Below are 15,145 nucleotides of genomic sequence, written 5' to 3' on the forward strand. Positions count from 1 at the left end.
AACCAAATGGTCAGTTAAGCTTGTTTTTTATGATGTGGTTATTGGGATATTAGGGTGTCTCTTCCAGGTTGGCATAGTGAAGTTTTTGGGGTGCCAGATTGATGGATTTCAACATCATGTTATCCCTCCCATCTTGGAATATTTGTGCAAGACATACAATATACATACCTGTGGTGCATCTCCAGATGAGCACACATATCGAACAGATGTGCCAGGTTGGTGTATACCAACATCTAATTTCCATCTCCTGTTTTTTAATTATATCTTAGCATTTCTATCTATGTATCGTGCAACCCACCCAAATATATATATATATATATATATATATATATATATATATATACTCACCGGCCACTTTATTAGGTACACCATGCTAGTAATGGGTTGGACCCCCTTTTGCCTTCAGAACTGCCTCAATTCTTCGTGGCATAGATTCAACAAGGTGCTGGAAGCATTCCTCAGAGATTTTGGTCCATATTGACATGATGGCATTACACAGTTGCCGCAGATTTGTCGGCTGCACATCCATGATGCGAATCTCCCGTTCCACCACATCCCAAAGATGCTCTATTGGATTGAGATCTGGTGACTGTGGAGGCCATTTGAGTACAGTGAACTCATTGTCATGTTCAAGAAACCAGTCTGAGATGATTCCAGCTTTATGACATGGCGCATTATCCTGTTGAAAGTAGCCACCAGATGTTGGGTACATTGTGGTCATAAAGGGATGGACATGGTCAGCAACAATACTCAGGTAGGCTGTGGCGTTGCAAGGATGCTCAATTGGTACCAAGGGGCCCAAAGAGTGCCAAGAAAATATTTCCCACACCATGACACCACCACCACCAGCCTGAACCATTGATACAAGGCAGGATGGATCCATGCTTTCATGTTGTCGACGCCAAATTCTGACCCTACCATCCGAATGTCGCAGCAGAAATCGAGACTCATCAGACCAGGCAACATTTCCAATCTTCTACTGTCCAATTTCAATGAGCTTGTGCAAATTGTAGCCTCAGTTTCCCTTTCTTAGCTGAAAGGAGTGGCACCCGGTGTGGTCTTCTGCTGCTGTAGCCCATCTGCCTCAAAGTTCGACGTACTGTGCATTCAGAGATGCTCTTCCGCCTACCTTGGTTGTAACGGGTGGCGATTTGAGTCACTGTTGCCTTTCTATCAGCTCAAACCAGTCTGCCCATTCTCCTCTGACCTCTGGCATCAACAAGGCATTTCCGCCCACAGAACTTCCGCTCACTGGATGGTTTTTCTTTTTCGGACCATTCTCTGTAAACCCTAGAGATGGTTGTGTGTGAAAATCCCAGTAGATCAACAGTTTCTGAAATACTCAGACCAGCCCTTCTGGCACCAACAACCATGCCACGTTCAAAGGCACTCAAATCACCTTTCTTCCCTATACTGATGCTCGGAAATGCAGGAGATTGTCTTGACCATGTCTACATGCCTAAATGCACTGAGTTGCCGCCATGTGATTGGCTGATTAGAAATTAAGTGTTAACGAGCAGTTGGACAGGTGTACCTAATAAAGTGGCTGGTGAGTGTATATAGTTATATATTGTTATATGTTTCTGGATACACCTTGTAGTGGGATGACAAGGGTGTATAATCTCCAGGGTATCCAGTTTGATTCTCTTTTCAATAGCTCTGCTCATCCTTATACTTTCCCTTGATTATTGTATCTCTGACATTGTCTTAATTTTTCTCTGCATTGTAATGTTGTCATTATTTCAGTGATGTTTACATGTGTTTGCAAATCACATTTTTTATTTACCTGGCAAAGCGGATCTGCAATTGGTTGTATCTCATCAAGCTCCGAAAACGTCATTCAACACTTCCCTTTTCTGATTGGTGGCTCACATGGCAGTTTGCCCCCAGCAGGTGTGGCTCTGTCTTTACATACTTGGCGTATGTGCGCAGCGTGGTCTCTATAGTGCCGGTGCATGTCGGCATAGACATGCATATTGAACCTAATCTAACCTTTCATGTATCTGCCAATACGTTTGTTCACTACTGTGCCTCTGATGACGTATTGGCCATAAGGGTAAATGCAGAAATGCTCCAGGGAGGTTGTTTGTAGGCTATTGAGTTAGCACTAGACTTCTACCTTGATAAGACCCCAGGATGTTATGTAGAGGGCGCACCATGATACCTATCCAGGGTGTTATGTAAGTATGAATATTGTGTGACTGGTGAATACATTAATACCTTATCACCTCTTGCACATGCTGGAAGCCTGATTCTGAATACACTTGGCATCAGCGTAGCCTGTTTTAATTTAGAAAATTTAATAAAAGTTGTTTTAAATGTTAAATTTCAGGCATATTTACAATATTATTCATAAGAACATAGACTTTATATCCTTTCCTCAGTCTCTTTAAAAAAGTAACTAACTGAGAAAAAGCAAGATACCTGTTCTAAAGATGTACTATGACAACATAATAATAACTTGGTGGATCGCACTGGTTTGAAGTTTGGGGAGCAGGGTGTGCAGCTACTAGTAATAGTACAGTTGAATATACATTTACAAATACATTGAATGAATTGCATTGTCAACTCAAAAAGTTTGTGGGACTATTTTTGTTTGCCAGTCCACCTGTCCTCCACTAAAGTGGGCGACCGGAGGACTCTATCGTTATTGGTAGGATTTTTTGGTGTCTATCATTGAAATTCCTGTTTATGAGCAGAACAGATGTGAAGGAAATTCAACCTACAGTAATAACGTGTATGGGGTTTATCATGAAGAATTGAGCTTTGATATATTCAATATTAGAGGAAAGTGATTCCCATGCTTTATGGGACAACAATCTTTTCTGTAGAAGGGGTTAATATGCAGGCTCTTCCCTGCATTCACTGACCCAGACTTTTCCAGGCCAGGGCCCTTCTTACTCTTTGTAGGAACCTCTGTCTTCTTTAATTCTGCTTCTAGCATGTGCAGCCCCAGCCACAAAGGCTTCCCAGCATGTATCATAGCTTGTCCTTTATTAATATAATGAGAAGGAGGTATTCCTGTAAAATGCTTGGGGATGAAAGAGCAACAATAGCTACAATCTTGTGCGCTGATCAATCAGCTGATTTGCTGAGGTTCTCATATAAATATAAAGAGCAGTGTTACAGAAGAAGCTGAAGAAGTCTCTCCAACACTAACACAGGCTGAGTCTGACCACAGAGCCCTCTGCTGCCTGCCTGGACTAACTACAAGGCACAATGCAACCTGCAATGATGATGTTCTCCTCCAAATATTGGGCTAGGAGGGGAATGTCCCTGGATTCTGCTATGTCTCCTGATTTCCTAAGCAACTCAGCAGTAAGTGCAAACTACTTATTTAAATATCTTTATTTTATTTCTTCTATTAGTTGATATGGTCCTAGCTCCACAATGGATTTGGGTTTAGAACATGGCTAATATGTGTGCTCAGTCTTAAATATTTCTAAGGATGTCCTGTCCACTCACCAAGGTATTTATCAGGAGAAATATCCCATTAGCTCTAATAGGAGCACAAAGCTACAGTTGTTTTGCAATGGAACCGAAGTCCTGCAAAACTTTGATGAATGACTTTTCCCTTTGCCACCACTTGTAGTTTCCGAGATGTATTACTGTGTTCACTTGGGTCTGCTAGGTGCTCAGTCTACACATCCATCTTGATAATGAATACTCCGGCACAACATGCCCTTCCATGAGTGAAGCATGCTGCTATTTCTACCAATAAAAAAATATTTCTCCTCAAACTCTTGGTATTAGGGCGGGAGATTTAGCAATATGCTGAAAGTATCAAATTCTGCCCTAACGTGAAATACTGTGACTTCAATTCCTTATATTGGCAGAGAATGTGATGCATGTGGCATTACCCTTGTTGCAGCTTCATTTGCATAAGTTATCCATTATCCATCGACCCGTCTGTCGACACATGCATTTTCCAAGTCATTCAGCAAATATTAAATAAAGGACCATTGAGATGTCTTCACACATCAGGACAGTTGTTATTAAATATAGGGTATACACTAAAGTGACAGCTCTGTAGCTTTCTGCGCGTAGTCTCCGGCCCCTGACAACCATATTGTTTATTATCAGGATTCTCTCTGAATACGGTCAGTTTCATGGGAAAAAAACAGGAAAGTTCCCATGCTAATAACATAATTTCTTGTTGGATCCAGTCACTGCCACAGTTATGATTGCACTAATAGTCATAGGTCAAAGTTCACACAATTTCTGGCCTAAGCTCCCCATAGTATTTCATTTAACAAATGTATACAAGTTTAATTTATGTGTGTGCTTTCTGAATATGCATGGATTAGACTCTATACTCTCATAATTGCAATGCCAATGAGGGGCCATACACACATTTGCTCAAGTGGGTGAAACATTTTATTTAGTTTCTTTTTTGCCAGCCAATAAGATTAATAAGGTTAATATTACAAATGATTCAAAAATGCCTTTTGGATGAGCCCCAAAAGACGAACTTTAGAGCTGACTCCCTATAAAGCCAATTAACTTATAGGAATATGTTCAGGTCAGTTCTCTTACAGAAGCCACAATGCAATGTACCTTTCCTCCCAATTTACTTGTAACAAGGTCTGTCAGGTACATCATTTAAAAGGGAACCTGTCACCACATTATTCACAAATACAGCTAGCGGTAGGTTCCCCCATAAAGTCCTAGTACCTAATTGACACTATTCTTTTAGCTAAAAATGGTTCCCCTCAGATTCTCAAATATTCAACTTTATAATTTTAACTGGTATCCAGGGGTGTCTACAGGGAGTCCTGCTGTCTGTTGCTCGGGTAGTCTCCGTCAGTGGCGCTTACCCGCTCATTGACAAACAGGCTATAAACAACGGGACTCTGGACCTGTTGCTTCGCAGAGGGTAACATAACAATCCAGCACCTAAATGATAACTAAAGCCGAATAAACCCATGTGAAACATAACATCTGATGTCCAGTAAGAGTTAAAGCATCTGCATCCAGCAATTGTTTGTTATGTGGAATAAATAAATGATAAGTGTCGCAATTTAATGTATCGGAAGGATGGGCTGTGTTTGTAACTGCGCACTGACATTTAGTTGAAAGTTCAATGATCATCTCTAGAGACAATTAATCATTGGAAGCGGATTCCTAATGAACATTTAAGAAAAAGCTTTGTCTTATCGTTGCTATTAAACCCTCCTGAGGCTGGCAAACACATCTTTGTGTTTATAATCTTATGACATATTGCATGAGGATTTTTACACAAATATTTAGGCTTTTGTTTTCAGTCATTTCTTTAATCAGGATAGCACAGGATAACAGGATCACAGCTCTACAGAGGTCCATAGGTTGCGTCTGGTAATGCAGCTCGCTTCCATTGAATTGGGACTTTGTTTGGACATATGTGGTGCAGTTTTTGGAAGAAAGCAGTCATGTTTTTTTTTTTCAAAATGTGAACTGTGTTAAACTAATCATCTAAGTGGTCAGTGCTTTAATTTATCAAGATCCTAATCCCTTCTTTACATGCAATATGACCATATATACTAGATACAAAACTCCCAACATCCCGAATTAGGTGGGACAATCCCAGAACTGTCCCGTCATGGTCGGCTTGGAGAATGTCCCCTGCTGCCCCTTTCTTGCATTTTCCCGTGTCCTCCTGGTTCTGTACATAAGAGCTGCAAAGCAGCCGTAGCATCGGGGCCAGGAGGAGGTGGGATCAACCCCTGCTACCTCCTCACATGATGTCTGAAGGAGTCATGTGAAGAGGTAGTACCTGGATTGGGGTATCCTCTGCCATTCCTCCTTGTAGATCCTCTCCAGTCCCCTCAGGTTGGATGGTGAATATTGGTGGACAGAGTTGTTCTAAAGCCACTGCTTTGTTATTTTAGCTGTGTGCTTAGGGTCATCGTCTTGTTGGAAAGTGAGCCTTCAGCCCAGTCAGAGGTCCAAAAACTTCACTCACTAAGAATCTTATTTATTACAGTCTGGAAGTCCTTCATGTGTTTTTTGTCGGCACACTGTGTCATAAAGACCCGGACTGGTGGAGAGCTGCAATGATAGTTGACTTTCTCCCATTTCCCTACTGCATCTCTGGGGCTCATACACACTGATCTTGGGATTCTTCTTAACCTTTCTCACCCAGGCTTTTCACCCACAATTGAGGTTTGGCTGGATCACTAGGTTGAGGAAGGCCATTGTGCTTTTAGGTACCTTGAGTGCTGTAGAAATTCTTTTGTCACCTAGGCCAGATCGGTATCTCGTCACAATTCTGTCTCTAAACACCCTGGGCAGTTCCTTAAACCTAATGATTCTCATGTGCTCTGACATGCCCTGTAAGCTGGGAGGTCTTATATAGACAGGTGTGTGCCTTTCCTAATCAAGTCCAACCCGTTTAATTAACCCCTTAACGCCGAAGCCCCTTTTCACCTTCCTGACACGGCCCATTTTTTAAAAAATCTGCCCTCTGTCACTTTAAATGGTTATAACTTTGAAAGCTTTTTTTACATATCCAAGTGATTTTAAAATTGTTTTCTCGTGACACATTGTACTTCATGTTAGTTGAAAAATTTTGGTGATATGTTTTGCATTTATTTATAAGAAAATCAGATATTTGGTGAAAATATGGAAAAATTCTTGATTTTCGAACTTCAAAATGTTCTACTTTTTGCATACATAGTCATAACCACAAAAATACTTAATAACTAACATTCACTAAATTTCTTCTTTATGTGGACATGGTTTTTTATGCATACTCTTATTTTTGTAGGATGTTATGGGGCTTTGAACGTTAGGTGCGATTTTTCACATTTTCATAAAAAACACAAAATCCTGCTATTGAGGGACCTGCTCAGGTTTCAAATCACTTTGAGAGGCCTAAATAAAAGTAAAACCCCATAATTTACCCCATTATAGAAACTACACCCCTCAACGTACGTAAAACAACTTTTATGAAGTTTGTTAACCCTTTAATTGTTTTACAGGGGTTAAAACAAAATCGGATGCAATTTTGAAAGTAAAATTTTTTTCGCTAAATGAATGTGTTTTTCAAAAAATGTACAAATTCTCAGTGGATAAAATACCAAAACGCTCCACAAAATTTTGTACCCAATCCCTCTCACATATAACAATACCCCATATGTGGTGGTAAACTGCTGTATGGGCACACGCCAGGGCATCAAAGGGAAGCTGCGCCATTCAGAGCAGATTATGCATTGTCACTTTTTATTGACTATACAATCTTAATTTTTTTGGCAATTTGGACATATAAGGGCTTATTTTTTGCGACATGAGATGCACTTTACAAATACTTCATTTTAGTGGGTCATTAGCTTATTGATGAGATTTTATTAACTCTTGAATGTATGGGTGAAAAGAAAATTGTCAATTTTGGTTTACTTTCTTTTCGTATTTTTTGGGGGTCGTACACCATACACTAAAAATGCTATTTTATCTTTATTCTATAGGTCACTATGATTACGGTGATAGTTTTTCATTTATTTTTACAATTTTACTGGATAAAAACTAATATAGAGGAAATCTCATTTGTTCTTGCATCGCCATCTTTTCAGAGACCTAACTTTAATATTTTTTGGTTGACAGAGCTAGTTTAGGGCTTATTTTTTATGTGTTGCGTTGTTCTTTTCAGTGGTACCATTTTTGCGCACATAACTTTTTTTTGTTTTTTGATCACTTTTTAGAACATTTTTGTGTAGAGATTTTCTGAAAAATTTACATTTTGGTGAGTTTTTCGGGTTTTGTTTTTACGGCGTTCACCAAGCGGATCCAATAATGTTTCTGAGTTATTGGACGGATTGTTACGGATGTGGCAATACCAAATATGTGGGGTATTTTTTTGGTGATTTTGTGGTTTTTTTCACTTTATTGCATGTGTATAGGGAATATTTATATATATATTTAGGGGACTTTAACTTTATTTAATTAATTATTTTTATTAAAAAATGTTTTTATTTAATGTTTATAACTTTCTAAATTTACTTTTACCGGTTAGATTGAACAAGCGATCCACTGATCGCTTGTTCACGCTCTTCTTCACCTTACACAGTGTAATACAGGTGTCCGATTAACTTTAAATGCCCCTAACTCGCCGCGGCGTGTCAGGGGTTAACACCAGCTATCGGAGAAATCTCTGATCTTGTGTGTTAGAGGCAGGTGTCGGCTATAATATCTAGCTGACACCCGCAGCTTCTGGCACTAGCTCTGTTCAGGAGCCGGTGCCAGAATCATGACGTAATAGTACTGCATTTTGCGGGAACGCACCTCCTGCGATGCAATACTATTAGGTCAAATGTCGGTAAGGGGTTAAATACAGTTGTGCTCCAAGAAGGGAGTAGAACCATCTCAAGGAGGATCAGAATCTGAATAGGAGAATCTCAAGGAGAATCAGAATATGAGTGTCTCAGCAAAGGGTCGGAATACTTGAGACCCATGTTATATTTTAGTTTTTCTTGTTTAATAAATTAGCAAAAATATATGCATTTCTGTTTTTTTCTGTCAAGATAGGTTGCAGAGTGTAAAAATTTTTTTTGGCAATTACCTGCAATGAAACAGAGAGTGAAAAATTTAAAGGGGTCTGAATATTCGTTCTTTACATGTAATATAGCCAAAAAAAATAGATAACATCTTTACATGTAATATAGCCGTACATACTAGATGGCTTCTTTACATGTAATATGACCATATATACTAACTAAAGTTAGTGGATTAAGTCTAAATTCAAGCCTAAATGCCAACATATTGCCAGCCTGCGGATGCCACTAGGGTCAGACAGTAGGTGTTCTCTTTAAGGAGAGATTGCCAATTAAGGCCACCTTAAAGGCATGTGGAGACTTAAAGCTATAGATGCTTCACTAGGGAATTCTGGGAAGAATGCAAATATGTATTTCAGGGTGTTAAATGAAAAACAATACCTCCTTTTGCTACCTTGAAAGGTAGCCTACGCTGTACTGAGGAGACCCAATCAGGTGGAAACAATGCTGTCTACAGTTGGGAGTGTGTTCCTTCTGGAATAGATATACTGGTTTGGCTTAATCCCACACCATATTTTTAGACTTCTTGTAGGTCATACTTGGTGTTAAGGGGGCTGCCTTTCAAGGTAGCAAAAGGAGGCATTGTTTGCATTCTTCCTGCGGATACCACTAGTAGGATACAATTGTATACAAGATTAAACCTAATATATCTATATACTGTATAGAACAAATATTTGTAAGAAAATTAATGGAATTGTGTTTAAGGAAAGGCATTCACTTTAAACCGTGATTCTGAGCAGGAAGAAGAGATATGCGCTTATGTTTATTTATAGTGCAGGCTTTGTACTGGTGATCTACAAACTGCATGCTGCATCAGTTATAGTCACACAGTTTCTGTTTGACTTAAAAGATTAGTGGCATTGGATTCCTATATTTTGTTTTAATATTTTTAGTTGATAAAGCGAAAAAGCATGTGGATTATATAGACTGAGAACTATGATGAGAAATATATTTATATTGGAGATCTGTTGCTGAAAGATAAGCCCAGAAAGAACAACATTTTTTAACTAATTAAAACTTACATGCCTAAAGGGAACCTGTCAGCATAGTGTTTTTTTTCAGAGTAGACAGATTCCCACAGCAATGCATAAGGCAAATCTGTTTTTGAGAGGCTATGAAAAAAAACTTTATTGGGTTGGCTCCCTGCAAACCCCCACAAGTCCAGGGGGATAAGGGAGAAAACAAGGCAAGTCCCCATGTCATAAGGTAAATGCTCATTTCCTTCATTATTCAAATCACCTCCTCCTCACTCCCATTCCACCCCACTCCAGCTAATCTCGCTGTGATAGGCTGCGCATGTGCATGTCAGCTGCTTCTATTTGCCATGCGCAGCAAGCAGTGAAGTCTCCACTCTCTCTGCGGACAATCCGCCTATCATGCCGAGATTACCCAGAGTGGGAGTAAGGAGGAGGGGGTGGTTTTGAATAACGAGGATGAGCTTTTACCCAAGGACACGGGGACTCATGGGGGCTCATTTTCTCACACTTCCCATGGAGTCACTTGTGAGAGTTGGCAGAGAGCCAGGTAAAGTTTAACACACTTTATTTTCAGAACCATTCAAGTCTGAGATTTTTTGAAAACATGCTTGCCTTCATGCTTGGTGATGGTTTATTTACACTGCAGGAGAGGCGCTATGCTTGTGCGTACCTAGGTCTGCCTGCCAGTCATTCATCTATTGATGCCGGCCCAATTGTCCAGGTAACTACCATACACGCTGAACTGGCGTCTATCCATCAGAGTTTGTTGTATGGAAACTACAACGATTATAAACTGACTCAATCTACATCTCTATTTAGAATAGACTCTTAGTGCGACGGTGTCTGAACAGTTAAAAAGTGTAACTGTTGGCTAGTTGTGAAGAGGATACACTAAACATAGTTGGGACAGATAATGAGGGTATACTATGTAATCGTATTGTGTTTTCTGGAGGAAGACCATGTTTAGGGTTAGATGTTGATTAACAGTCCCAAAGGAAATCTTATGTCCTTTTAGGGGAAAATGTGGAGGTTTTAAGAGTAAACTGGAAAGAAGGAAGCTAAGACCATTTGTCCCAGCTTTATTGTTGGGGAATGTGAGATCGATAACCATTAAAGTTGATGAATTACAAGCATTGATAAAACTTAGAAGGGAGTTGAGGTACTGTCGTCTCTTATATTTTACAGAATCGTGGTTAACTGGCAATATTAGTGATGCTTTTCTCTCGAGTGAGGGTTTTTCTACTATTCGTTGTGATAGGGACTTAAGGCCTACTGGTAAGAAGAAGCAAGGTGGTCTCATTGTATATGTAAATGATGGATGGGGTGCAAATGCCCAGGCGACAGTGAGATTGCATCGCTGCTGTAGGGACATTGAAATCTTAGCTATTTCCTTGCGACCATATTACATCCCAAGGGAATTTTACATGTTGTATTAGTGCTAATTTATATCCCTCCATCTGCTAGTCTTAACACTGCTTGTGAAATCTTGCAGAATGAAGGCTTCGAGCTTCAAAATAGTTAAGCAAATGCTCTGGTAATTATTACTGAAGACTTCAACCGTGCTAGCGGATGGAATGTATTTCCTAAGTTTACGCAATAGGTAACTCGTCCAACAAGGGGGGATAAAATTTTGGATTGTGTGTAAATATTGGTGGCGCTTATAGAAGTGTTATGCTTCCTCCCTTTGGTAGGTTGGATCACTGCCTAGTCTCCCTCAAGCCTAGATATCCTCTGATAATATTGAGGAGTCGGGTGGTGGTAAGCAAGGTGCAGCAGGGACACTGAAGAGGAGCTTAAGTGCTATTTTGATTGCACAGATTGGGATTTATTTTGTAAAGACTGGGACATAATTTAGATTATGTGGTGGAGACTATAACTTTTGTATGGCTACTATTGTTCCGACAAAATAGTTTTGGGTATTTCCCAACAATAAACCATGCGTAATTCCAGAACTAAAATTACCGTTCAACAAAAAGAAAATGGCATTTAAAGGGCACCTACCACCACAAATCTACCTATAAAGGTAGATTGGGTGGTAGGTAGATCATTGGGACGTGAGGATAGCCCTTTTAAGGGCTAATCCTCACGTCCCTGCACTTTTTTGAGAACTTTAATTTGATATTTATTCAAATTTACTTATGTGGCTACCGGGGCGTGGAGTAGCCGCTTATGAGATTACACGAGGCGGCTACTCCACGCCCCGGTAGCCACTTTACCCCTCCTACTCACCCATCTTCAGCGTGCAGCTCCGCGTAGCTGCGCGCCCTCGTCCGGCGAGCCTGCCGTCTGCGCATGCGCAGAAGAGCAGGCCCGCGCCTGCGCGGTCACAACTCCGAAACAGGCGCGGGCCTGCTCTTCTGCGCATGCGCAGACGGCAGGCTCCCCGGACGAGGGCGCGCAGCTACGCGGAGCTGCGCGCCGAAGATGGGTGAGTAGGAGGGGTAAAGTGGCTACCGGGGCGTGGAGTAGCCGCCTCGTGTAATCTCATAAGCGGCTACTCCACGCCCCGGTAGCCACATAAGTAAATTTGAATAAATATCAAATTAAAGTTCTCAAAAAAGTGCAGGGACGTGAGGATTAGCCCTTAAAAGGGCTATCCTCACGTCCCAATGATCCACCTACCACCCAATCTACCTTTATAGGTAGATTTGTGGTGGTAGGTTCCCTTTAAAGAGGATGACACTGATGCTCTGTGAGTAGTTCAGAGAAATCTAAAGGTTAAGATTAGAGATGAGCGAGCACTAAAATGCTCGGGTGCTCGTTATTCGATACAAGCTTTTCCCGATGCTCGGGTGCTCGTATCGAATAACGAACCCCATTAAAGTCAATGGGAGACCCGAGCATTTTTTTTTAGTAAAAGAGAACATTAAAAGAACAGTGCATAATAAAATATTCCAGATGTTTACTGATGTTTTACTTGTAAGAAAAAATTGAAATAACACTATTCTTCACTTTGCAGGTGTTTGCGTGTGTCTCCCGCTAAGTTAGGAGATGTTCAGAACATCTGGAATGTGAAGAATAGTGTTCTTTCAATGTGTTCTGCACTTAAATGGTCCTGTGTTCACAGTTTTTAATGTTTTAATTCTATTCTTCACTTTGCAGATGTTAGCGCGTGTCTTCCGATAATGTCGGAGATGTGCGCGCACATCAGCAATGTGAAGAATAGTGTTATTTAAATGTGTTCTGCACTTAAATGTTCGTGTTTTCACTGTTTTTAATGTTTTAATTCTATTCTTCACATTGCAGGTGTGCGCGCGTGTCTCCCGATAGGTTCGGAGATACGCGCGCACAGCTGCAAAGTGAAGAACAGTGTTATTTAAATGTGTTCTGCCCTTAAATGTTCGTGTTTTCACTGTTTTTAATGTTTTAATTCTATTCTTCACATTGCAGGTGTGCGCGCGTGTCTCCCGATAGGTTCGGAGATACGCGCGCACAGCTGCAAAGTGAAGAATAGTGTTATTTAAATGTGTTCTACCCTTAAATGTTCGTGTTTTCACTGTTTTTAATGTTTTAATTCTATTCTTCACATTGCAGGTGTGCGTGCGTGTCTCCCGATAGGTTCGGAGATACGCTCGCACAGCTGCAAAGTGAAGAATAGAATTAAAACATTAAAAACAGTGAAAACACGAACATTTAAGTGCAGGACACATTGAAAGAACACTATTCTTCACATTCCAGATGTTCCGAACATCTCCGAACCTAGCGGGAGACACGCGCGAACACCTGGAAAGTGAAGAATAGTGTTATTTCAATGTGTTCTTACAAGCAAAACATCTGGGTTATTTTATTATGTAATAAAAATACTGTTCTTCACTTAATTTAATGCTCGATCTCGAGCCGGCGAGATACTCGTCCGAGTAACGAGCCGGTCCGAGTATGCTAATACTCGACCGAGCAGTATACTCGGACGAGTATACTCGCTCATCTCTAGTTAAGATTAAAGAATGTAAAGAATCATAAAAGAATAAAATGGAGAACATATTGGAAGGACAGAATAGTAGAGAAGTGTGGGATGGCTTAAAGTGAATCACAAGTATGAATGCATGCTCGAGTGGACTAAGGAACAGCCAAGCTAAAGTTTAATGCTTTTTTTAATCGTTTTAACATAAATTTGGGGGTAGATAAGGTTGATCACCAGACAGCAAGTGAGTTGCTGATGAAGCTATTTTTAATTACTGAAGAGGATGTGAGACAAAATTTCAGGAACACTAAAGCTCAAAAAACTATCTGGACCAGATAGTATTCTGGCGATAAATATTACATGCGTGTTCTGATGGACTTTCAGGGGTGTTTGACACACTTTTCAATGCTAGCTTAAGTCAACAAAAAGTCTCCGAACTCTGGAAAAGTTCTATTATTGTACCGGTGGCAAAAAAGAGCCGTGCGACATTAATTAACGACGACTGTCCTTAAGTTCTTTGGTGATGAAGTCCTGTGAGCAATCTATACTGAACTACTTGGTGGTTACTACAAAACAAACTAGTGAACCTTACAGTTTGCTTTCTGGAAGGACAAAGGTGTAGAGGATGCCCCGATACATTTGTTTCATAGAATTTATACTAATTTGACCTTGATTAGCATAAAAATCAAAATTATTAGATGGGTTCTTGATTATTTAAAGGGGTATTCCCCTCTTGGCATTCACATTCAGCTTCATTAATCTGGCATATATATACATTTCTTCAATGAGATAATTTCTCATATGTTCCCTTAGAAACAAGACTGTGTCCTTAGATACGACTACCTCTGCTGGAGTGGTTGCACAAAGAAACAAATAGTTTTGTATATTAAACGTCCAGGAGTTACTGCATGTCCTACAGCCGTCCTGTGGTAATGAATGCTGAATCCAGGTGGTCAGGCAGGCTCAATATTGCATGTCTGACCACCACTGCCAGAGTGCGGTGTGGTTGCATTCGAGGAAGCTATTTTGTTTTTAAGGGACAACATGGCTATTATTTTCACACTGGAACATTTTTTTTTATAACTAATTGAAGAAATGTTTACATATGGCAAATGAATTAATGTAAATGCCAGATGGGAATACCCCTTTAACTTCTAGGCCTTAGAAGGTACGGTTGGGGGACTCTATGTCTGATGAGCTTATGTGCAGCATAGATGTCCCACATGGAACAGTGTGGCACATTTTCTTTTTAGTGTATATACAGCTGATATTCGCCATAATAGTCAGTCGTGTTTTCATACAGAAATTCTAAGATGAGTCGTTGTAGGATGTGTCCATCATGATGAGGAATATCAAGAGAATACATGTCGCTTTGCAGCATGGTGTTAGGCAAATAGGTTATTATTAAATACGGAAAAGAAAAAAGAGTTGGTGCGACTTTCGGCAGTCAAGTTGTAAATCCCCAGTAAAAATAATTGGAAAAGAAATTGAGGTTGTTTCAGAATATAGGTACAGGCAGTCCCCTACTTAAGAACACTCGACTTACATATGACCCCTAGTTACAAACGGACCACTGGATATTGGTAATTTATTGTGCTTTAGCCCTAGGCTACAATAATCAGCTGTAACAGTTATCAAATGTGTCTGTAATGAAGCTTTAGTGTTAATCCTGATTCTTATGACAACCCAACATTTTTAAGATCCAATTGTCACAGAGACCAAAAAAGTTCTGGCTGGGATTA

The 15,145-nt window shown here is 40.1% G+C and overlaps 1 protein-coding gene across 1 annotated transcript in view; it reads left to right on the plus strand.

Annotated features, from left to right (window-relative positions):
* The first annotated feature begins 3,153 nt into the window (after positions 1-3,153).
* TPH2 (tryptophan hydroxylase 2) overlaps positions 3,154-15,145 on the plus strand; it is a 210,677-nt gene continuing 198,685 nt past the window's right edge. The window contains exon 1 of the mRNA XM_072146721.1: positions 3,154-3,318. Coding sequence (XP_072002822.1) covers positions 3,220-3,318 — 99 coding nt within the window. The 5' untranslated portion in view covers positions 3,154-3,219. The remainder of the gene's footprint in view (positions 3,319-15,145) is intronic.

This window comes from Engystomops pustulosus, chromosome 4 (genome assembly GCF_040894005.1).
Source record: "Engystomops pustulosus chromosome 4, aEngPut4.maternal, whole genome shotgun sequence".
Taxonomy (NCBI): Eukaryota; Metazoa; Chordata; class Amphibia; order Anura; family Leptodactylidae; genus Engystomops; species Engystomops pustulosus.